This window comes from Scleropages formosus, chromosome 21 (assembly GCF_900964775.1).
Source record: "Scleropages formosus chromosome 21, fSclFor1.1, whole genome shotgun sequence".
NCBI lineage: Eukaryota > Metazoa > Chordata > Actinopteri > Osteoglossiformes > Osteoglossidae > Scleropages > Scleropages formosus.
The window spans coordinates 7,178,457-7,203,064 of NC_041826.1; the positions used below are offsets into that span (position 1 = coordinate 7,178,457).

The 24,608-nt window shown below is 38.7% G+C and overlaps 1 protein-coding gene across 1 annotated transcript in view; it reads right to left on the bottom strand.

Annotated features, from left to right (window-relative positions):
* LOC108924242 (titin-like) overlaps positions 1-24,608 on the bottom strand; it is a 187,098-nt gene that overhangs the window by 46,265 nt on the left and 116,225 nt on the right. The window contains exons 177-220 of the mRNA XM_029247485.1: positions 24,331-24,521; positions 23,808-24,237; positions 23,324-23,632; positions 23,059-23,240; positions 22,538-22,667; positions 22,155-22,454; positions 21,720-22,037; positions 21,318-21,614; positions 20,921-21,220; positions 20,495-20,809; positions 20,259-20,407; positions 20,033-20,183; positions 19,653-19,934; positions 19,262-19,564; positions 18,453-18,755; positions 18,072-18,353; positions 17,657-17,956; positions 17,264-17,566; positions 16,847-17,155; positions 16,446-16,727; positions 16,045-16,344; positions 15,614-15,907; positions 12,550-15,510; positions 12,140-12,460; positions 11,760-12,044; positions 11,285-11,584; positions 10,895-11,197; positions 10,515-10,790; positions 9,897-10,196; positions 7,649-7,951; positions 7,229-7,528; positions 6,819-7,106; positions 6,397-6,699; positions 5,996-6,298; positions 5,605-5,910; positions 5,203-5,490; positions 4,817-5,107; positions 4,349-4,636; positions 2,141-2,731; positions 1,933-2,037; positions 1,577-1,774; positions 1,190-1,486; positions 511-1,098; positions 110-412 (exon numbers count right to left, since the gene is read on the bottom strand). Coding sequence (XP_029103318.1) covers positions 110-412; positions 511-1,098; positions 1,190-1,486; positions 1,577-1,774; positions 1,933-2,037; positions 2,141-2,731; positions 4,349-4,636; positions 4,817-5,107; positions 5,203-5,490; positions 5,605-5,910; positions 5,996-6,298; positions 6,397-6,699; positions 6,819-7,106; positions 7,229-7,528; positions 7,649-7,951; positions 9,897-10,196; positions 10,515-10,790; positions 10,895-11,197; positions 11,285-11,584; positions 11,760-12,044; positions 12,140-12,460; positions 12,550-15,510; positions 15,614-15,907; positions 16,045-16,344; positions 16,446-16,727; positions 16,847-17,155; positions 17,264-17,566; positions 17,657-17,956; positions 18,072-18,353; positions 18,453-18,755; positions 19,262-19,564; positions 19,653-19,934; positions 20,033-20,183; positions 20,259-20,407; positions 20,495-20,809; positions 20,921-21,220; positions 21,318-21,614; positions 21,720-22,037; positions 22,155-22,454; positions 22,538-22,667; positions 23,059-23,240; positions 23,324-23,632; positions 23,808-24,237; positions 24,331-24,521 — 15,528 coding nt within the window. The remainder of the gene's footprint in view (positions 1-109; positions 413-510; positions 1,099-1,189; positions 1,487-1,576; positions 1,775-1,932; positions 2,038-2,140; positions 2,732-4,348; positions 4,637-4,816; positions 5,108-5,202; positions 5,491-5,604; positions 5,911-5,995; positions 6,299-6,396; positions 6,700-6,818; positions 7,107-7,228; positions 7,529-7,648; positions 7,952-9,896; positions 10,197-10,514; positions 10,791-10,894; positions 11,198-11,284; positions 11,585-11,759; positions 12,045-12,139; positions 12,461-12,549; positions 15,511-15,613; positions 15,908-16,044; positions 16,345-16,445; positions 16,728-16,846; positions 17,156-17,263; positions 17,567-17,656; positions 17,957-18,071; positions 18,354-18,452; positions 18,756-19,261; positions 19,565-19,652; positions 19,935-20,032; positions 20,184-20,258; positions 20,408-20,494; positions 20,810-20,920; positions 21,221-21,317; positions 21,615-21,719; positions 22,038-22,154; positions 22,455-22,537; positions 22,668-23,058; positions 23,241-23,323; positions 23,633-23,807; positions 24,238-24,330; positions 24,522-24,608) is intronic.

A 24,608-nucleotide genomic window follows, 5' to 3' on the forward strand; every position in this document is an offset into this window, starting at 1 on the left:
AAATAAAGAAATTCATACAAAATCTATTCACATGTTATGTTTTATATATGACTCAATGTATACTTTAGGAATACATATGTATAAATATAATTTAGGTGCATTTACTCACATGATACATCCTTAGTCATCACATGCTGTGATGGTTCGCTGGGTTCTCCAAACCCAGCTTTGTTTTCCGCCGTGACTCTAAATTCATATTCAACTCCTTCATTAAGGCCTTGTACTTTATAACGGAGATCAGATATTGACTTTTTTGATGCTCTGACCCATCTCAGACCTCTTCTTTCTTTTCTTTCAACAGTATAGCCCTGAATATCACTCCCTCCATCATGAACTGGTCTCTTCCATGAAATTGTGACAGAGCACTTGCTCACATTGTCAATTTCTGGTTTTGAAGGAGGACCTGGTGGACCTGAAATTAAAAGTACATTTAAAGTAAAATTTCTAATGATTCCTTTTCATATGTGGAGAAATTAATAAAATGCCGGTCAGAAGTACTTTTAAACTTACCAAAGCTATCCACCATTTTCACAGGTAGTGACTGCGTTGCATCACCAATACCATACTGGTTTACAGCTGAGACACGGAAAATGTACTCATTGCCTTGGATTAATTTACTAGCAATAAAGCGGCAATCCATAATATTTTCTGCTAACATAGTCCAAAGAAGTCGACTGGTTTCCCTCTTCTCTAGAGTGTAGGATTTGATTGGAGAGCCTCCATCCTCATCTGGTGGTAACCATGTCAAGGTGACTTTCTCAGCAGACACATTACTGGCTGCAATGGGTCCTGGAGGTCCAGGAACATCCAGAACTTTTACTTTCACATGTTCTTCTTTAATTCCAAATGGGTTGCTAGCTGTAATTGTATATTCTCCAGTGTTCTTTCTGCTTGCATACTTGATTGATAAAGTAGATGATGTTGGTGTGCTTGTAATCTGGCAAATATCTGAAGGCTTAAAGTCTCTTCCTCCTTTAGACCACACAGCAGTTGGTGGAGGCTTTCCGATGATACTTGATGCTCTTATCACAATAGTTTCACCAGCTCTAACTGTAAGACCATCCTTCATTTCTGGGTCAATAGTTATAGCTGGTGGCTCTGAAAACAATATATACATAAATTTTCAGAGGATTTTCATATTTTATTACTGATTTTTAAATATTATTTTCAAAAATATAGAAATTCTTACCATATTCATCCTTGCATACAAGGGTATCTGTTTGCTCTGATGGAGGACTAATTGCCCCAGCTGCATTTCTTGCTCTTATTCTGAATTCACACTTGCTGCCTTCTTGCAAGTCTGTTACTGTAAATGCGCAAGACTGAATATTTACATGGTTAGCCTTCATCCAAACCTTCCCAGGTAGCTCCCGTTTCTCAACAATGTAACCTGTTAGTCTGTGACCACCATCATACTTTGGTGCAGTCCATATCAGTGTAACTGTACTTCGTGTAATGCTAATCACATCAGGTTTACCAGGAGGATCTACAATACAAAATGAGATGCATGTTACTAGATATGAATGAATCATTGTACAACTTTAAATACAAACTTTAAAATACTACTTCAACTAACCAATTGGATCCAGCGCAACCTGAGGCTCTGTGGGTCGGCTTGGTTTTCCAATTCCTGCCACATTAATAGCCATGACCCTGAATTCATACTCAAGGCCTTCAGTTAAACCAGTTACTCTGCACTCCTTCATTCTCAGAGGTGTCTTGCTTGCTCTCTTCCACAGTAGACTGTTTCTGTCCTTGAATTCAACATGGTAACCTGAAGAGCACAAAAGGGACCAATACTATATTTAATACCCCTTGTGGAAAAAAATTGATTTTTTTTTTTTTTTTTTGGTCAGGTGTCAAAAAACCTGAAAATTTGGAGAGAGAGAATATAATAAAATATAGATTGGCCAAAAATAAACATTTAGTTACCAGTTATAGGGGAGCCTCCAGTGTTTCTTGGATCAGACCATACCAGCATTGCTGACTCTTGATGTATGCATGTAATTTCTGGAGGAAGTGGCGCATCAGGTACATCTAGGGACAAACATAAATCAAGAAATTTCAAAAACTATATTCTTTAAGTGCAGGAAAATAAATTAATATATTTGAAAAATTAAAACAATCAAAAAAAAAATACCAAATGGATGTCTAGCCACAACAGGATCAGATTTGAGGCATTCACCAACTCCATATTTGTTTTCTGCATAGACTCTGAAGATATACTCCATTCCATCATGGAGTCTTGTAACTCTCATACTGGTCTTCTGTATTGCCGAGGCACAAGTAACCCATTTATTAGCAGTGGAATGCCTTTTTTCCAAAATGTAGTTGGATATTTCTGCCCCTCCATCATCCTTTGGAGGACCCCACTCCAGTGTGATTCCATCTGCTGTGATTTCATCAAACTTGATTGGCCCAGTGGGTATTCCTGGCTTTCCAACCACTTTGACATTTATTGTGGACTCTTTGGTTCCAGCACTGTTCTTCAGAATAATTGTGTACTTTTCAGCATCAGTTCTCTGGCAGTCACGAATTAGCAAGGTGGTGTTTACAGCAGTTGACTCAACAGAGACTCTGCCACTGTCAGTCAAGGTAAGATCTTCACCTTTCTTCCATGTAACAGTAGGGACAGGTTTGCCAGTAATGGGAATACTTAGTCGGACAGTACTTCCTTCTTTTGCAATATAGCACATATCTGGCAAGCCTCTCAAGTCACATTCAGGTTGAACTAAAATGAAACAGAGAAATTACATAGTTGTAGTTCTACACATCTGGATTGTTTGATAGTTATCCCCCGAAATATGTCCAGTCGCGTTATGAGGATCCAACTTTAGAAGGGGTTTTATTGGATACCCTTCAGCTTATTAGGCATTTCTTTGCATTTATCACACACACAAACACACTCACACATATTGACTGAAACCGCTTGGCCCAAGTAGGGTCACGGCATAACACAGGGTGTTAGGGTGGAGGGGAAGGGAGCACACCCAGAATGGAACGCTAGTCCATCACAAGGCACCCCAAACTGGGCTTGAACCCCAGACCCGCCAGAGAGCAGGACCTAGTCAAACCCACTGTGCCACAGCATGTCATCTTTGTGTTTATGAGGACCCTATTTAGATTTTGTGCACCTTCCGACCACTGAGCTTTGCAAGACATTTACTTTTATTCATTTAGCAAGTGCCAAACAATGAATATTATACAGTAATTTGCTGACACCTTTATCAAAGCTGACTTACAATGCTAGACATACTACATTCCCTAGAATCATTCAAAGATTTACACAGTACAGCAGTGTAACACACACATACAAACAAACATACAAATACATAAATGTGCATTATAGGTAATTTAAAGTTGCCAGTTGAAACACGTCTTTGGATTGTGGGAGGCAATGAGAGCATCTGGAAAAAAATGTGTAATGTGAGGTATTTAAAGACTATGAATGATCTGTACTAGCACAGCTGGGCAGCTATACAAGATAAAAAAGAAAATACATAACAAAAACTGCTTTGTTTTGTTGTGTTACAACAATTAATGTTAACTTTTGAAGTAACTGTTCATTTTAATGGGATTTGGTGGTATTTTAGCATGAATGTGTGTAACTTTTGGTACTCAGGAGCACATAAAAAATTTTATCACTGAAACTCATGGTAAATATAATAATTCACCTTACAAAGAGTTTTCAGGAATGCAGTACCTTTGTAAGGCAGGGCAAGATTACTAATAATTATGTACTGATGATGAAAATGGTTAACATAAACCTATTCTTAATTTATGAGGCAGATCCTGCGGACACTGGAACACAACATCAGTGATGTGACCTGGGGTCATTGGGTGTTTCGGATCGTTCAACATCAGACACCCTCACCCAGGTGACCCAGTCAGGGTTCATCAAGCCCCAACTTGCGTCCCAACACCAACAGGCCACAGATCTGCTCTCCTAATACAGAGGAACCTCGTAGCTCTCTCTGCAACTTAAAATTACCTCTTAAAGTAATACTATTAATTTATAAAAGGTCACTGCCAAAAATTATTTGTATAATTATTATTTTAGAGACATTCAGAAATATGAAAATATTTTAAAAATCAGAATTCAATGTTCAATATAAACATTAACAGTATAAAACTGAAATGTAGAATAGATGCTTTGATTAGTTCACTCACTCACTCACTAAAGTACACAGTGACAATGGATTCACCCCTTTCAACCATAAGGATAGAATATTCTGAAGGTAATATGTGGTCACCAAGAGTCAACATTACTAAACTTAACATCAACTCACTAAAGTATCCTATATTTGGTAAGGAAGTTCAAAAAATCTTCAGATTAACAAATACTCACCAATTTGGTCTTTAGCCATTATACTTAGCTCTATAGCTGGACCCTCCCCAGCTTCATTCACTGCTTTCACTCTGTATGAGTATTCCTTTCCATCTTCTAAATCCTTGGCATTATATTGCATATTCTTAGCTTTCATCAGCATTTTCCACTTATCCTCGCCTTCCATTACTTCCACTACATATGCAATAATGTGACTTCCGCCATCACTGATTGGTTTTTTCCAACCAAGGGTACATGAATCCTTTGTAATCAATAAAGCTTTGAAGTCCACCACTGGTCCCGGTTTTTCTGAAACAAGTTGAGTGAACATTATAATCCATTATTCTGCTAAATGCAAAACTGTCAAAATAAAACATGTGACTGCATTTCCTGTTTTAGCTTTGAGAACCATTAGTATAAGTGAAACAAGTAAGTTAACTTGTAGTGCATTCAGAAATACAGAATCATCTGACATTTTTTTTCACTTACCCGATGCTCTAACAGCACCTGGGGTCTCACATGGCTCCCCAATACCAAATTCATTCTCGGCCAAAACTCTGAAGCAGTATGCCTTGCCTGCTTCCAAATTAGTAATTCTGAAAGATGTTTTAGGACAGTCAGTTGAAACTGTGGACCATGCTTTTCTCTCTGCAGCACGCTTTTCAACAATGTAACTTTTTATTGGACTACCACCATCTATTTGAGGAGGGTCCCAAGTTATTGATGCATGGTTCTTGGAGGTCTCCTTGACAATAAGATTAAGTGGTGGTCCAGGGGTATCTAAATAAAATAGATGTGCAATATTTCTTTACAATACAGCTAAATTAACACTGGAATAATATTCATGTACTTAGTGACAATGAAGATAAACTTACCAAGAACTTTCACAACAATCGTGTAGGTCTTTGTTCCACTACTGTTCTCCAGTGTCAATGTATATTTGCCTGCATCATATCTATTCATATCCTCAATATACAACATTGTGTCCCACTCAGACGTTTTGATCAAGATTCCTTGTCTCTCCTTTAAGTTTGCATTTATCTTAGCCCATGTGACCTTTGGAGCAGGTCTGCCCCTCAGAGGAACATAAAGCCTCATAGTGGTTCCAGCACGCAGCACCAATGCCTTTCTAAGATCTGCATCAAGTTCTGCTTCAGGAGCAACTACAAATAAGAACAGTAACAGTATGCTTTAAATGAATATATCAACGGAACTACAAATAAATGTATAAACAGACATGAAATACTATTTCTAAAAAGCAATCACACTTAACATACTTAAAATGTCCTTAGCAAGGTGTTTTCCAGGAACTTCACTTGGCTCACTGTACCCAATCTTGTTCACAGCAGTGACACGGAACTGGTACTCTGTATTATCAATAAGTCCAGTGAGAAGGAATTTAGTCTGTTTGAGATTCTTGGGGATATTACATTTTATCCAATCCTCAGCATCTGCTCTCTTGCACTCAACTAGGTAACCCAAGATTTCGCAGCCACCATCATAGGCTGGCTTTGTCCAGGACAGACTAACTGAGCTGTGTGTTGTGTCAACTACTTTTGGGAAAGCTGGTGGGGCAGGAGGGTCTGTAAAAGAGGATATGGAAATTAGGCAATGTTTCAAGGGTTACTTGCATTTAAAAAGTGAGCGCAACTTGTGTTTAATACTTACACAGAGGATCAAGTGCATAAGCAGCACTAGATGGATCACTTGGCTTGCCCAAACCAGCTTTGTTGAAGGCAATAACTCTAAATTCATACTCAGCTCCCTCATTAAGACCTCCAGCTTTAATAGTTCTGTCTATCACTGGTTTTCTGTTGACTTTAACCCAGTTAACATCTTGGGTTTCACGTTTTTCAACCATGTATCCGAGGATGGTGGATTGTCCATCATCAGCAGGTGCCTTCCAGCTAACTGTCATATGATCTTTAGTAATATTGGTAATAACAGGAGGATCACAAGGCCCAGGAACATCTGCAATTAAAGTCAATTAAATGAATATGGAAACTTCAGAAAAAAATCCAATAATATATATATGAAAAGATATGAAAAGGGAGTAAATAATCCATTACCGTAAGGATTCTTAGCAAAAATGGGATCAGTCAGGATGGGATCTCCAATTCCGTACTTGTTTTCAGCGCTGACACGGAACTGATACTCATGGCCTTCAATTAGTCTCTCTACAGAGCAGTCAGTGAGCTGGCCACTTATATTAGCGGTCACCTGAGCCCAGTTTGCTCTACTTGTTTCACGTTTATCTACAATGTAGTTGGTGATTTCTGAACCTCCATCTGCAAGAGGTGGTTCCCACCTCATCTTGACACAATCTGCATACACACTGACAATCTTTATAGATGCTGGAGGCCCAGGTTTATCTAAAAAAATAAAGTGCATCTATTAGTTAGAGTTTTACATAAAATACTGTGTTACACAATGCAGCTTCAGGTAGTACTACCTGAACTTAAACATAGTACTGCTTGTTGTAAGAACTCACCCAGAACCTTCAGCTTAATGTTCCCAGATTTGGAGCCACTTGCATTTTCTGCCAGAATAGTGTATTCTCCCGTTTCCTTTCTTGTCACGGAGAACAATTCCAAGAGGAAAAGATGTCTCTTCTGTGAAAATTTCATCCCCTCAGCAAGTTTCAGTGGTTGACCATCCCTCTTCCATGTAACCTTTGGCATTGGTTTTCCAAACACTTCTGCCTCAAGACAAACATTTGCTCCAGCCTTAACTATTATGAGGTTCTTCATATGAAGTCCAATCTCTATTCTTGGTGGGACTAAAATAGCAAAAAATTCACATTATGATTATATACATCTCTTCAAAGAATACATAAAGAAAATACTTTTCAACAAAAAAAGGCCAAAAAAAAAATCATCTCATGAAAACAAGAGTTCTTACCATTTTCTGCAATCACAGTGACCGGGTCAGAAAGTTCAGATGGTAAACTGAGGTTTATTGCAGTCTTAGCAATGACTCTGAACTGATACTGGGCATGTTCTTCCAGTCCCGTTGCAATATATTCTTCTCTGGGTACGCTTTGGCTGCTTGTGTTGCAGCGTACCCATTTATCTCCAGGAAGCTTTAGAGCTTCAACATAATATCCTATAATCCGACTGCCACCATCATGCTTTGGTTGGCTCCACACCAGAGAAACAGAATTTTTGGTAACATCAATGACTTCTGGTTTCCCTGGTGGATCTAGAAAAAACAAAAGATAAGACATTAATTAAGCCTAAATTAAATGCAAATTAAATCTAAGTAAGAATTTCAAGTAAATCATTAAAATGTTACATTAATAATATGAGTTTAATAACATACCAACTGGTGTTCTTGCTGTGAAAAATTCTGTCTGTTTGCTTGGTTTTCCCTGTCCAGCACGGTTAAAAGCAGATACTCTGAAAGTATATTCTAGACCTTCAATGAGGCCAGAACATGAGTATTCTGTGTTACGCACAATTGATTCATTGGCCTTAACCCAAAGAATGCTGTTTCTCTCTTTGCGCTCAATACAGTATCCAGTGATTGGACTTCCACCATCAGTTACTGGTCTTTCCCAGGCTACCAACATGCTGTCCTTGAAGACTTTGGAGACATGACAATTCCTTGGTTCACCAGGCACATCTGAAAATTTAAACATTCAAAATTCACATATTAAAGCTTCTTTTATGATAAACTTAATGTCCATAAAATCAGTACAAAAACTTAACACGTTTCATTATTCTCATTCATCATGGAATCCACTCTGGCACATGCACAAAATGTCTTTTAGATCCCTCTTCCTTGTTATCAGTCCAAGGAGTAAGTACAATCATTTCTACAGAGGTGCTGGTCTTCAACCCAGGTTGCTAAGTGACCCTCCTGTATGTGGCTGTCTACTTTGCTGGAGTTTATTTCAGCTAAGACATGATTTAGCTTACTGATTCACTAAGTGAACCACACAATGAAAACCACATTAAAACATCTTGAAAGAGTGAGTCAATATACTTATACAGTTTAAAAAAATGAAAATTGAAGTGCTTTTGTTCTTAATGCAATGAACTGCTGAGGCAGTTAATACATATTCCCTGTAACAACTGCTTATTTGAAATAATGGGTACTGCATTCACTTAAATAGTGAAAATAAAGAAATATTCTTTGTTGAAATTGCTGATGTATTCCTCAAATAAAAACATTTGAGAAATATTTTACTGAGAAATACTTTTCACTTATAACTTATAAATAGCCCAGGAGGGATGGGCAACCAGGTTTTTTTCTCCCTCAAACTTCAGTTGGGAATTTTTGTTCCTTTCCCTGGTGGCCAATAGGCATACTTACAGCTCTATAAAAAGTACTTCATTATGGTAGCCGTTAGTCGACTGTCTTCCTTGTTTGTATCTGTTTTTCTTGCCTTATGCCTGTGTTAAAGCGATCTGTATCACTGCGTGAGAAGAGCGCTCTATAAAAATAAACTGAATTGAACTGAATTGAAATAGTAAATGTATTCATACAAAAGGTCATTGAACCACATGTGTTTTAAAGATAAGGTGGACAAAAAAACCAAGGTCCCCCAGGATCACCATTGTGGACCAAGATTCTTTTGGGATGATGGTAAATGACATTCAGCCTATGGAATGTTTCCTGGTGAAACCTGGACAAACATTGTATTTCGATTTACCTTGTACTGGAAGCAGCAATTGGGCAATGCTTTTTTTTCTGTCAGGAATTATACTTGAATGTAGTTTTTTTCTTTACATTAAAAAGTTTAATCAGGACTTGTTTTCAGAAAATTAAAAAGGACTGTGATTATTAATGATAAATATTATTATTGTAACAATTGTTACAATAATAATACATAGTTACATAAATTTATGCATAAAATTATCTCTTAAAAACAAACTTCGAAGAGCATCAATTAACATTTTTACTCCTACATTGTGCTTTTTCAAAAGGACTTTTAATTACAACTACTTAATTACAACGACCTTCCAGAATAATTGAATTCCATACTGGTATTATGCATACTTTATACTGTAATATAGTAAGGTACAATATCTTACTTTCTCCTTATTTGTGCTCATCTAAATAAAATACGCTTACACTGCAGATACCTCATCTCATCCACAGAAACATGCGTTTTAACTCAAAACTGAAAGTTACAACTTCATAAACTTTTTTCTTGATTATTGTCTTAAAGACTTTATGTTTGATTATATGACAGGTGTTGTGAAGAAAATACTGATTAAGTTAATTTATAAAATACAATACTATATGTGTTTTCTACTACTATTAGAAGTTGCACATTTTTTTGAATGTAAATACATCTAAAATGCTGAAAAATAACTTTTTTGATTTAAGTATTTAAATTTTTTGTAAACCAGACATTTAGCACCAGACCACGAAAAGTTTTTGATACTCAAGCCAGTTAAATGATGTTTTTCACTGTTGGGGGAAAAACTGCCACACTTTAATGTATGTATTTTCATTAAGACATGTTTTTCAGTCTGTATTTCAGGGTACCCCTTGCATTTTGTCTATGCAGTGGAATTTGATGTAATAACATATGACATGGGTGTATAACAAAACTCACCAAATGGGTATCTTGCAGTCATCTTCCCAGACACAGTTGGTTCTGAGATTCCAAAGCGGTTCTCAGCACGGACACGGAAGTAATACTCTTTTCCAGGTGTTAGTTTCCCCACTCTACAGTTAGTGCTGGTGCAGGAGGTAACAGCAGTGACCCAATCTCCATGGCTCACATCACATTTCTCAACCACATAGTTAGTTATGTTGCTTCCACCATCTTCACGTGGTGTGTGCCAACTGAGCGTGCAGCCATCAATGTCTGCCTCAGTAATTTCAAATGGTGGCTCTGGTGGGCCAGGGATGTCTGTAGAAGGCCATTGAATATTATTGTTATTAACACACACACACACACACATTTTCAGAACCGCTTGTCCCATACGGGGTCACGGGGAACCGGAGCCTACCCGGCAACACAGGGCGTAAGGCCAGAGGGGGAGGGGACACACCCAGGACGGGACGCCAGTCCGTCGCAAGGCACCCCAAGCAGGACTCGAACCCCAGACCCACGGGAGAGCAGGACTGCGGTCCAACCCACTGCGCCACCGCACCCCTCTCTTGTTATTAACACAATAGAACAATTAATTTCCATAGTTTCTATTATCCAGTACATTTTTTGACTCACCCATAACAATAACCCGCAATATTTGATCCACTTTTGCTGTACTGTTTTCAGCTGAAAGACTGTAATAACCACTGTCCTTTCTTGAGACATCTTTGATCATAAGAGCACAACAATTCAAAGATTTTTCCACAAAAATGCGATTAGATGTCACAACATCCTCGCTTCCTCGTTTCCATTTACAAGATGGAGCTGGCTTTCCAGACACAACAGCTTCCACTCTCAGTTTTGATCCAGCTTTTACTGTCACAACATCAGTCATAAGGATCTTTGGTGCCACTAAAAATAATTAAAAAAATATATTTTAGTAAAAGAATACCTATATCAAATATCTAATAATAATCTAATATTTAAGAATATAGACACTTGTAGTATACACTTACACAGCTGCTCTTTGATCTCAAACATTCCCTCAGCTTCTCTTGGCAGACTGGAACCTACTGGATTTCTTGCAGCCACTCTGAATTTATATTTCTTGCCTTCCTTTAGCCCAACAACAACAATGCTTAAATCTTTGACAACAGAGTATGGTGTCCATTTGTCCTCAGGTTGACCCTCCTCCTGGTAATCAACCACATATCCATTGATTTTAGCTCCACCATCTCTCAGAGGTTTTACCCACCCAAGCACTGCACTATTTTTTGTAATCTCTAGAATGTCCACCTTCTTTGGTGGATCCGGTTCAGCTGGAAAGTAAGGAAAAACCATAAGGTTTAAAATATGAAATATTTAAGAAATTAGAAATATTTTCTTTTGTGAGTGTTTGCACTTACTGATGGGATCAGTTGCCAGATATGATTTCGGAGAGTCTTTTGGAACACCAGTACCATACTTGTTGACTGCTGTGACTCTAAAATAGTATTCAGTAACAGGTGCAAGATTAGTGATTTTAAAACTTGTCTTCTTCAAATCGTTGATCACATTTGCCCAAGTCTTTCTGTCAACTTCACGTTTTTCAACTATATAGTTTAATATTGGACTACCCCCATCATTCTCAGGAGGAGACCACGAAAGCTGACAGGAGGTCTTAGTGATATTCGAAGCTTCAAGCCCTCCCACAGGTCCAGGAGTATCTATAAAAAAATAACACAATGTTTAGAAGAAAAAAAAAAAAAAACATCTATTTTTGTTTTGGAATTTCTGAAATTAACTAATCAAATCAACACAATGCTCTGCAACAGACAACATTTCTTTGTTAAAATAAAAAGAAATGTCCAATTACTTCTTTCCTGGACAATATTAACTTACCTAGTACTTTAACATGTACAAATACAGCCTTTTCCCCAGCAGGGCTGGAAAGTGTCAGAGAATACTTTCCAGAGTCTTCTCGTGTGCTTTCAGGGATGACGAGAAATGTCATAGTGTCAATTTGATCTACATGACCCTTTCTTACAACGTTATCAACACCAGTTCTTTTCCATGTTACTTTGGGTGAAGGTCTTCCTCTGATTGTAGCACAGAGTCTGATAGGGCAACCTGCTCTAACAGTGAGACCCTTTCTGAGACTGGCATCCAAATCAATCTCTGGTGCTTCTGTTAGTGACAGAAGATGGAAATAGAACAGCATGATCACATGTTAAAATGAAACAAAATCTATAATAGAAAAGCACAACAAATGAATGTCTCACCAAGTATTTCTTTAGGTGACACAGCATCCTTAAGATTTGCAGGACGACCCATCCCAACCTGATTTTGTGCAGAAACTCGGAATTCATATTCCTGCTTCTCATCCAAGTCAGTAATGGTAAATTCGGTCAGTACGAGCTGTGTGCTGATATTGCATTTCTTCCAGGTTTCTTCTTGTTTATCACCTTCTACCTTCAGTCTCATTTCCACCAAATATCCAATTATGGGAGCACCTCCATCGTACACTGGCTTTGTCCAGCCAAGTGTGACTGAGGTCTTGGTGCTGTCAACCACCTTCAAACTTCCAGGAGGACCAGGAGGTTCTGAAAGATTATTTAAGAATGATTATCCATTGTGCTGATGGGGCTTATAATTTCACTCTAAATGTCACTCATTCAAAATATAAACATACCTATTGGATCTTTTGCAACAATGGGTTTTGAAGGTTTGCTAGGTTCTCCCAATCCAACTTCATTTTCAGCTTTGACACGGAATTGATACTCATGATTAGGAATTAAGTTAGTAACTTTCATCCGCCTTTCTGGGATAGGACTCTTAGTAACTGCAACCCATCTGACAGCACGTTTCTCTTTCCTTTCAAGAATATACCCAGTAATGGATTTTCCTCCATCATGTTTAGGAGGTGCCCATACAACAGTCATTTCCTCCTTGCCAATTTTAGTGACCTCTGGTGGATCAGGTGGACCAGGTCTGTTGAACTGAGTTCTGGCAATGATAGGCTTACTTTCCATTGCAGGACCTGTTCCCATCTTGTTTTCTGCTCGTACTCTGAAGACGTATTCATTTCCCTCCACAAGACGAGTCACATTGGCATAACTATTGATGACAGATGAAGAGTAAGTAGACCACACCATTCTTCTTGTCTCACACTTTTCCAAAATGTAGCTCTGAACTTCACAACCACCATCATCTTCTGGGGGATCCCACACCACTCTACACCTGTCCACTGAAATTCCAGATACTTTCAGGTCTCTAACAGGACCTGGCACATCAAGCACATTCACTGTGGCATATGCGGTAAAGGTTCCTGCTGAGTTTGTTGCAGTTATTACATACTTTCCAGAGTCTTCTCGTTTGGACTTAGTCAAGAGGAACTTAGAGTAATCAGAACCAGTTTCAATGTGAAGTCTTGGGCTTTTGTTGAAATCCCCTGTATCTTTGTCTTTCACCCATTTAACCTCAGGCTGTGGTTTTCCTCTGAGGCCAGCTTCAATTCTGATTGATTCACCAGCTTTTACTACAAGCACACCAGCTAACTTGATATCAAGTACTGGTTTTTGTACTTCTTCCTTGACAAGAATTTCCCCTGTCTTCACCCAGTTACTTTCTCCTCCCTCATTCACTGTTTGTACTCTAAACTGATATATTTGGTTTTCAGCACATTTGTCAGCCATAAAGTATGTTTCTTTAATAGCACCCTTATGAAGCCTCTCCCACTCCTGAGCATCTTTTGCTTTCCTTTCTACATGATAGGCAAGATTTGGGCTGCCACCATCATAATCTGGTTTTCTCCATCTGAGAGAGACAAAATTCTTGCCAATATCAGTTACATGGAAATTCTCTGGTTCACCAGGTTTCGCAACTGGATCAATAGCAAGGATTGGTGTTTTAGTTTCAGTTGTGGGTCCAGGACCACATTTGTTCTCTGCACAAACACGGAAGAAATATTCATGATGTTCCATGAGTTTTGCTTTGACAACACGATTGGTACAATCAGAGGAAATCATTGACCAAGCCCTTTGGCTAGGTTCACGGCACTCAATGATATAATTTGTAATTTCAGTGCCTCCATTGTCTTCTGGATTTTCCCAAGATATCATACAAGAATCTTTTGTCACATAAGTCACCTTCAGACCCTGACAGTGTCCAGGCCTATCAAGTACATTCACTGTAATAGTGGCTTGCGCCTCACCACTGTCATTTGTTGCTTTAATGATATACTTTCCATGATCTGCTCTTGTTGCTTCTTTGATGAACATATGGACAAGCGGAAAATTGAGATTTATTGCTGTACGTTTGTCTTTTTCTATAACCTTTTGATCCTTGATCCAAGTAATCTCGGGATCAGGTCTTGCTTTAACATAAGCAACAAGATTAATATTATGCCCTACTCTGACAGTTAATCGGTCATGTGAAGTAATATCAATCTCTGGAGGGACAAGAATATCTTTAGCAACAACTGATTCTGGAAGCTCTCTTGGCTCACCATCTCCAATCATATTTGAAGCTCTAATTCGGAATCTGTATTCTGAGCCTTCAGTCAGTCCTGGTACTCTAAATGCACACTGTTTGATAAGATCATCCTTATTTATTCTTTCCCATTCAGTACTACCTGACTTTTGATATTCAACAATGTATCCTAAAATTGGGCTGCCTCCATCTCTTGTAGGCTTAGTCCACACTAAGTCTGCGTAGGACTTGCTCCAGTCCTTTAGCTTGGGGTTCACTGGGGGTCCAGGAACAGTGACTGGACGAGAAGGTTTAACTGGGTCTGACACTGGAGAAGGTCCACTGAAGCCAGCAATGTTTTCTGCAAAAACTCTAAATTCATAATTGTTTCCTTCAAAAAGCCCAAGAACTCTGTATCTGAGATCCTGTACTGGTGTCTTGTTCACACGAATCCATTTGCCAGCCTGGTGTCTCCGTTCAATAATGTATCCACTAATAGGACTTCCACCGTCAAACAATGGCATAGTCCAACCAACTGTTACAGCATTTTCTGTAACTTCAGAAACATTTGGTTTGCCTGGATGTCCAGGAGGCTCAAACATATGCTGAGCAACTGTTGGGGCACTTTCAAGTGGAGCACCAATACCAATCTTGTTCTCTGCGCGAATACGTATAATGTATTCGGAGCCCTTTTGCAGACGTGGAATCTTAACTTTTGTACTAGTGCTACCAGAACTCACTCCTCCCCATGTTTCTTTGCTAGATTCTCTTTTTTCAACAATGTAATTCATTACTGGACTTCCACCATCATCTTTAGGGGGGCGCCATTCAATGATCATGTACTCAGGAGCAACTTCAAGTATCTTGACTGGGCCAATGGGGGGTGCTGGGACATCAAGAACTGTTACATTCAAAGCAACCGTCTTGCTTCCAGCAGCATTTGAGACTGTAAGAAGGTAAACTCCACTGTCATTTCTGGTGCAATCATTGATGCTTAATACAGTTGAATAGTTGTCAGTGTCAATCTTCACTTTGCCTTCACTTTTTATCTCTGTACCATCAATGACCCATTTAGCAGTTGGTATGGGAATTCCTCTCATTATTGCAGGCAGCCTGATTGTGCTCCCAGCTTTCACAATGATACCTTCAATTAGCTTCACATCGACTTCAACAATCGGTGGCACTAAAAAAATACAAAACGTATGTTAGCTATGAAGTAATTCATATCATTTTAATTTCTCGGCATTACTTACTTGACTTTATTTTTAGCAACATTAAAAACTCACCAAGTTTCTCTTGGCAAAGAACTGGTACAGTGGTATCCGGACGACTCAGACCAACGGCATTCTCTGCCTTGACACGGAATCTGTATGTTTTTCCCTCCTGAAGTCCAGTCACGTGGCTTTCAGGAATGCTAACAGTCTTGAAGGTAATCCAGTCTTTTTCACCCTCTTCTTGGTATTCAACTAAGAAACCAGTAATATCGCTACCTCCTGTGCGATCTGGCCAGTTCCACTGAAGCCAAACTTCAGTTTTGTCAGCATCGACATGATGTAAATTTTTTGGTGGCCCAGGGGGGACTGAAAAAAATACAACAGAACAGAGCATAACTTACAGTTTTTAAATAAGAAATCAAAATTATTCAAATAAGATACCTTTGGATATATAAAGTTCCCAAGGTACCAAAATATTAATCTGAAAAGTGTTTAATACTCACACAAAGGATTCATAGCCTTAATAGGTTTTGTTGTTCCCACATATTCACTTCTGCCAAACTGGTTTTCGGCAGCAACACGGAACATATACTGAGTTCCCTCCATTAAATGCTTAACTGTAATGCTACGCTTTTTAGATGAAGAGCAGACAGGCACCCACTGTGCAGATGCAATATCTTTCTTTTCAACAACAAAGTTGGTAATTCGAGCTCCTCCATTATCTTCTGGGTCCTTCCATGACAGATAAGCTGAATCACTTCTAACATCAGAAATTTTCAGACTGTGGGGTGGACCAGGTTTATCTAAGAGTGTCAAAAAGGCACAATGCTTTTACAACCACATAATCATAAAGAGTGAGCTAACAATACAAACATTACAAATTTGCAAGTACATAAAACGGTACCTAAGACCAGCACTGTGCACGTGGCTGTCTTTGACCCAGCTGGATTTTCCACAGTTAGTGTGTAATCACCACTGTCAGAACGGACACAATAGCGCATTTCCAGTTTAGTTCCCACACCCGTGACCTTAATATCAGCTCTGGGAGGAACATCTGCGTCATTCTTCTTCCATGTAACCTTAGGGAAAGGCATTCCCTTTATTCCAGCACGAAGGACGATATGGGTTCCGGCCATGGCACGGACTTCACGAGTCATATTAGCATCAAGCAAGAGTTCTGGAGGTTCTGTTAAAAAATTTTTTTTTAAAAAAATTAAAAATTAAACTAATTTTGTCAAAAAACTTTGTGACAGAATGTTTTTCGTATATTTACTTTTTAGATATTACTTAAAAAAATGCAATTACCAAGTCTGTCCTGTGCTCTCACTGGCTCCGGGACATATGCGGGTTCAGATACACCAGCAGAATTCACTGCCATAACCCTGAATCTGTACAATTCACCATCTGCTAGGCTGATGACTTTGAACTTTGTCTCCTGACATGAGTCAGGTGTTTGATTGGCCTTTATCCATTCCTCCTGACCAGCTTTCTGATACTCAATAAGATAGCCAAGTATTTTTCCCCTTCCATCATAATGTGGCGGCTGCCAGGACAATGTCACTGAATTCTTTGTTTTGTCAACAGCTTCTAGTAGGACTGGAGGACCTGGTATCACTGTTGAACATAGAAGCAACAATTAACCTTTAAAAGTTTTAACATCCATAATTGGTGACATAATTGATTACATTTCAAAGAAACAAATCAAAGTATTCTATGACATACCAACAGGATCTCTGGCAAAAACAGGTTTGGATGGAGGACTAGGGTCACCAACACCAATTTCATTTTCTGCCATGACACGGAATTCGTATTCACATCCTTTCAGAAGGTCTGGTACCCAGTACTCAGTCTCAGGGTATATACGATCTTTTACTGCACGTGACCACCTATTTGACATGGTCTCCTTCTTTTCCACAATGTAGTTAGTAATGGGCTTGCCACCATCACGAGGTTGTTCCCAGGTCAAAAGAGCAGAATCTTTGTATACCTCCTTCACAACAGGTTGTTTAGGGGCTTCTGGCACTTCTGTTGATGGTAATAATTTCAAAGTTTTATGTTTTGCAGTGAACAATTGCGTGAAAAAGAAGCTATTTCAAAAATAACTTTTATACTTACTGTATATATCTTTAGCTTTCATTTCCTGAGAAAGCAGTGGGTCACTAATGCCATACATATTTTGAGCACAAATTCTAATGATGTACTCCCTTCCTTCAATTAGTTTGGGAACTTTGCATGTTGTCCTTGTACAAGTAGAGGTCACTGGCATCCAAAGATCCCTGTTACTGTCCCTCTTCTCAACAATGTAGTTAGAAATGGCAGAGCCACCATCATCAAGAGGAGGCTTCCAAGAAATTACCATATAATTTCTGAAAACTTCCTCAAAGACAACTGGACCCACTGGAGGCTGTGGCCGGTCTAAGGAAAATAACACAACACGTTATTTAGACAATAAGACTGCTTATATCATTCTTATATTATGCAATAAAATATGAATTAAAAATATAGAAATACCAAAAACATTCAGCCTTACCAACAACAATAACATTGCAAATGCCTTTACAAGAACCATTGCTGTTCTCCACAACCACAGAGTATCTTCCACTGTATTCACGTTTAGCATTGATTATGTTCAGGCATAATGTTGAACTTGTATTTCTGAATAAGATATGGTCATCTTCTTTTAGCTCTTCATCATCTTTACACCATACAACGGTTGGTGTTGGTTTCCCTGTATAGCGACCTTGGAGAGTGCAAGTCTCTCCAACACGAACAAGTACCTTGTCACGGAAATCCAAATCAATGGTTGGAGGTTCTGATAAATAACACACAACATGTTAAATAATTAACAGCCATTTCACACACTGTAGAGAAAAAAAATGTGTAATTCCAAAACAAACACACGGGACCTTACCAAGTTCAGCCTTGCAAGTAACTGGTTTAGTGCAGAAAGAGGGCTTGCCTTGACCAATTTCATTTACTGCACTAACTCGAAATTCATAGCTGTCACCCTCTTTAAGACCTTCATAGGTGTATTTCCTATCCATCAGCTTCTCATTTGAGAGGCGGGTAAAACTGTCCTTTCCCATAAGACGAGCCTCAAGAATGTACATGGTAATCTCAGAGCCTCCATCATACTTAGGTGGTCTCCAAGTTACGCTGATTGAGTCCTTCTTTACTGATGTGACTTTGAGATCTTCAGGTCGTTCAGGTACAGCTGGTTTAGAGGCATTACAACACAATGTACTGTCATTACTACTGGCTTCACGTCTATAAAATGTTTAAAAACATGCACATGCCAAATAAAACAGATGTATAAAATCATCAATAACTTGAGCTAGCAGGAGGTAGGAGTATGAAACAGGGTGGAACTATACATCAACAATTCTCCAGTTCCAATACTCCTGCCTTTATTTATGGAGACAATTAAGACTGTCACATAAGGCAGCAGGACTGAGACTAAAAGAAAGACAACACTGTGATTATTGGAAATGTAGGAAAACAGGTTCATATCCAGTCAAATATTTTTGTGGGTAAGTTTGTGTCATTTTTTATTTGAAGTTTAAAGAGACCTTTTTTCTTGTTTATGTCTTTTTTCTCTAATAAACTTAGTTTGAAAAACCTGCTGTCCAGTTTGTATTTCCCATAAAACCACTTCCACCTCACAAATAGCCAAATGTTGACAAAATGTTAACAACCAGTAAGAGCACATTTGTGACTTACAAATAGGATCCTTGATCAATACTTGTGCAGTCGTCTCAATAAATGGACCCATTCCAATGATATTTTCAGCAGCAATTCTGAAGAAATAGGCTTTTCCCTCATGTAGACCCTGCACAACAGCACTGTGTCTTGTAACAGTGTAAGATACAGCAGTCCAACCCCTTCGATCTGCTTCACGTTTCTCAATAATATAGTTAGTGATGGCTGAGCCACCATCATCTTCAGGTGAGTACCATGTTAATTTGCAGGAGTCATTGGTAAGATTTTCCCCAACAAATGGTGTACGAACTGGACCAGGGACATCTATAAAATAAAGCGAAAATCCATTTTAAAAGCACCATTTCTGTTTACCTGTAGTCCTAACCTAGTTCAAGAATTTAAAACCACCTACCTAGTACTTCCACAATAATGGCTTTTCTTCGTTCACCTCCTTCATTCTTAACAATCAGAGTATAAATCCCTTGATGTTTTCTTTTACAGTTCTTGATTACTAAAGCAGAACTAATGGCAGTCGTCTCAATTACAGCTTCCTCTGGTAATGCACTATCGTCTCTATTCCATGTGATCTGTGGTGGTGGTTTGCCTGACACATATGCTATGATGCGAATTACACCACCAGCATGAACAACAATCTTCTCTTTCACAGTAGCATCCAGGTCTATCTCTGGAGCAACTGTAAATTAAAATAATAATAAGAAGGAAATGAGTTCAGTGAAATTCTTGCACAACAGAAAAGAACAGCATTAAAATATGCCATCCTTTTTTGCTTACTTGTCCTATCTTTGACTTCAATGACTTCTGAGACAACACCAGGTTCACCAACACCTGCAGCATTTATTGCTCTTACTCTAAATCTGTAAAGGCCAAGTTCTTTCAATCCAGAAACTACAAATTTTGTTCCTCTTACTTCCTTGTCTTTAGCCTGAAAAGAAAATAAAAATGTTTTGTTTTCAACAGATAAAAAGGACTGTAATTGCACATTTCATTTTACACTTACCTTTTTCCATTCTTCTTTCCCCTCTTCTTTATACTCAATAATGTATCCAGTAATCTTTGATCCACCATCATTCAGTGGAGGAATCCACTCCACATCCACTGTTGACTTTGACCAGTCAGTGACCTTGGGGGTTGGAGGTCCAGGAGGAGCTAAAATAAAAACAATAAATGTTAAGCAACATTAAAGGCACTGATTATCTATTAAAAAAAAAAAAAAATTAAGGACTAAGTACTTACTGATAGGGTCTCTGGCACAGACAGGATCTGATGGTAAACTTGGTAGCCCGCATCCTGCTGCATTTATGGCAATCACTCTGAACTGGTACAGAGATCCTTCAATGAGACCAGTTGCAGTATATGAAACCCCAAGGGGCATGATTTTGATGGGGTCTCGATTCACTCTGGTCCAGCGCTTAGATGTTGTTTCTTTGCGTTCTAGCCAATATCCAGTGACCATAGACCCACCATCATATTCTGGTTCTTCCCAATTGACTGTCATGGAGTCAGAGGTTACATCTGTGATGGTTGGCTTATCACACTGACCAGGAACAGCTTCAGAGAATTAACAGAAAAGTAGAAAACAGCAATCAGTAATTCATTAGCAACAGAGTAAAATGTACTTCGTTTCAAAGCATATGAAAGAAAAACCTGTACAGTACTCACTGAAAAGATTTCTGGCTTTCTCATGTTCACTGTTAAGAGGGGGTCCAACTCCATATTTGTTTTGCGCCATGATACGAAATTCATATTCATGACCTTCTGTCAGTCTTTGTACTGTGTATACACATTCTTTTGGGTCACTTGAGACATGCACCCAGGTCTTCCGGTTGTCCTCACGTTTCTCAATTACATAATTAGTAATCTTCGAGCCACCATCATCTTTAGGAGGAAGCCAGGACAAAGTAACTCTCTCCGCAAAGATTTCCTCAAATTTAACAGGTCCAACAGGTGGTCCAGGACATCCTGTAAAATTTATTGTAAACATTCACTTTTTATTCACTACATTGTAGTATATTATCTGAGTGTTAAATAAATGCATTAATTACTAATAATAGTTTACCTAGAACACTGAGTCTTATTTCCTTGGATGCCTTGCCAAAGGTGTTGGAAGCTGTAATTTTATACAGGCCAGTATCGTCTCTCTTGGACTGCTTTATTAATAGAGTGCAGCGATCATCAGATACAAGCTTATTGACATGCTGATCATACTGAACTTCTGCCTTGTCATCAGGCTTATTAATTGGGGCCTTCTGCCAAGTAAGGGTGGGGAATGGACAACCTTTAATTTTAGCAACAATGCTGATATCAGTTCCCTCTTCACCTTCCATCAGCTCTTTGAGGTCAATGGTAGGGGCACCTAAACATAGAAATTAATGTTTTATCGACAATACAAACATACTGAAAAATGAAAAGCATTTCAAGCACACCTTTAATAGTGTCAAAATTTCTCCTAGTTACATACATGTCTGGTCTTTCACGACAATTGGTCCAGCAGTAGCAGAGGGTCTGCTTGCACCAGCCTCATTCACAGCCTTAACACGGAACTCATACTCTCCACCTTCTTTGAGGTCTTCAACCTGGAACGTGGTCTCTTCAACATCACGCTTATTGCACTGTTTCCAGGTCTCCTTTTCTGCTCCACTTGTGTCCCAGCTCAGACGCTCAATGATGTAGTGTTTCACTGGAGCACCACCATTATTCTTTGGGGGGGCCCATGTCAAAGTTACTGTGTTCTTGGTCACCAAGTTAATCTTGACTCTTGTAGGAGGATCAGGAGGATCTGACAATTGAGAGGAATTAACATAACTCAGAATTTTAGAAATATTTCAGTGACAAGTATTGGTACCCTGACATATTTGCAACTGAAAACTTAAAAGAAATTTTGTTAGAGACTTACAAATGGGATCTCTGGCCTTTACAGGTTCAGTGGTCTCAGCATGTGGCCCCATGCCAAAGCGATTCTCTGCCCGGACACGGAACAAATACTCCTCACCCTCAAGAAGGTCAGGGACCACAAAAGCCTGACTGGCACAAGCTGGGTTAACTTTTGTCCAAGCGTGGCTTCCAACAGCTTTCTTTTCAATAAAGTAACTCTTGATCCTCTCACCACCATCATTATCAGGTAGCTTCCATGTAAGTCTACATGTGTTTCGTGTAATGTCTGCGACTTTAAGCTCTTTTGGAGGTCCTGGTACATCTGAAAATACAGACAGAAGTTTAATGTAACAGAGAATAATAAAAACATAATTCCACTTCAGTTGAAACTGTCATTGCACTTACCAAGTACATTTACTCTGACATTAACAACTTTCTGTCCAGCTTTGTTTTTGGCTGTGATAGTGTATCTGCCTGAATGGTTTCGTTTGCAGTCATTGATTGTGATGGTTGAAGTTGTGTCAGTTGACTGAATCTAGGAAAAAATAATACATTTCATTTAAGTAAGTAAAAGAATTTGAAAAAATTTAAAGATACATAGGAATCAGCATTACAAAAAAGAAAAGACATTCATTCATGTAGCCAGTTCATGCATTTACCAAATAAGTGTATAGAAATTTCACGTTAAAAATTACTCTGAATTATTCCCTATACTTTTATGAATGTTTATGCCTCCTGGCTTATCCTATCTGTGTTTTTTGATCACAGTAAATTCTGTCTTCTTTTAAAAACAGCTCCATGAAGGTGTAATAATCAACATACTTACCTGTGAGGTTTAATCAGACTTTGAAAAACTTTAATGATCACAACACTGTTTTCTTAAATACATGTTAACAAAAATGTGATTCATGTTAAATAATCTTTACCTCTGAGTCCACAGGAAGTACATGAAGTCGATCTTTCGTTTCTGTTTTTGCCCCCCCTTCAAATTCCCAAGTAACCTTTGGAGTAGGGCGCCCCTCAATTACTGCAGGTATTCTAATAGTAGTACCAGCCCGACAGGACAATAACTCAAGAGAATTGACGTCAACAAAGATTTTAGGCTCCACTGTAAAGTAAAAAATTAAATATGATCAACACAAAGAGGACACAGCTGTTTCTGAATAATGCATCAAATGTTAAGGGTGTTACCTTGAAGCTCCTTGACAAGAACTTCTGCGGTTGACGGGCTTGGCTCAGACTCCCCAACAGCATTGACTGCAATAACTCTGAAGCGGTACCTCTTCAACTCAGGAAGATTCGGAACAGTGAACTCAGTGGTTGGATGCAGTGCATCTGGCTCATTCACTCTGGTCCACTCAGATGTGCCCTCACCTTGAAGCTCAATAATGTACCCCTTGATTGGGCTACCACCATCTTTTTCTGGTGGATTCCAGGAAAGAGTAACACTATTCTTTGTTTTCCCTGTAACTTCTGGGGTAGACGGCATACCAGGAGGATCTGTAATAGAGTAAATAAGTCAGAAAATTAATTTATATTAATGGATTTATATATATATTAATCTATTATATATAGATGAGTTTATTCAAAACATATCAAGTGATTTTATACATTTCTTAAAAACAGGGAATGTGAATAATGTTACCCTAAAAAATTACACAAAGATTGTACTTACAAAGAGGTTCAATGGCAAGTGCAGGATCAGAGGGATCACTTGGGGGACCAACGCCAGCAGCATTGCAAGCCATCACACGGAACTGGTACTCAGCACCCTCAATAAGACGAGGAACACTGAATTCCCAACCCTTCAAACCACGTTTTGTGACAGCAGCTCTGCTCACACGAGCCCAGTAAGATGCTCCTTTTTCTCTCTTTTCAATCCAGTAGCCTGTAATTGTGGATCCCCCATTGTCCAAGGGAGGTTCCCAAGTAACTAGCATGGCGTCCTTGTTGTGGTCGACAATAACTGGCTTTCCTGGTGGCCCAGGGAGTCCAAAAGGATCCTTAATGACGACTTCTTCTGATTCACAGCTATCACTAATACCATATCTATTCTGAGCTTTGATTCTGAACTTGTAAGTGCCATTGGTTTCCAGATTCCACACCTTCAAGAGAAAATATTTGCAAATATTATAACATTCAAAATGATTTAATGACAATGACACTTACACGATGATATAGTTCATTATCATACTAACCCCATATCTCCTGTCAATTACAGCATTATTAACTTCTTCCCACTCTGCCTTTTCACTGCGTGTGTCTTTCTTCTCAACAATGTAGTTTGTAAGCTCACTCCCTCCATCATCTTCTGGAGCATTCCAATTAAGATAGCAAGACTCAGCTTTGATATTAGATATCACAATATTTCGAGGTGGTAATGGACGGTCTGTGAAATTAATGGGGAAAAATAAAAATGTGTTAAATTTTTTAAAGGAAATTTTAAAACTTGGAAATTTACAAAAATACGAACCAC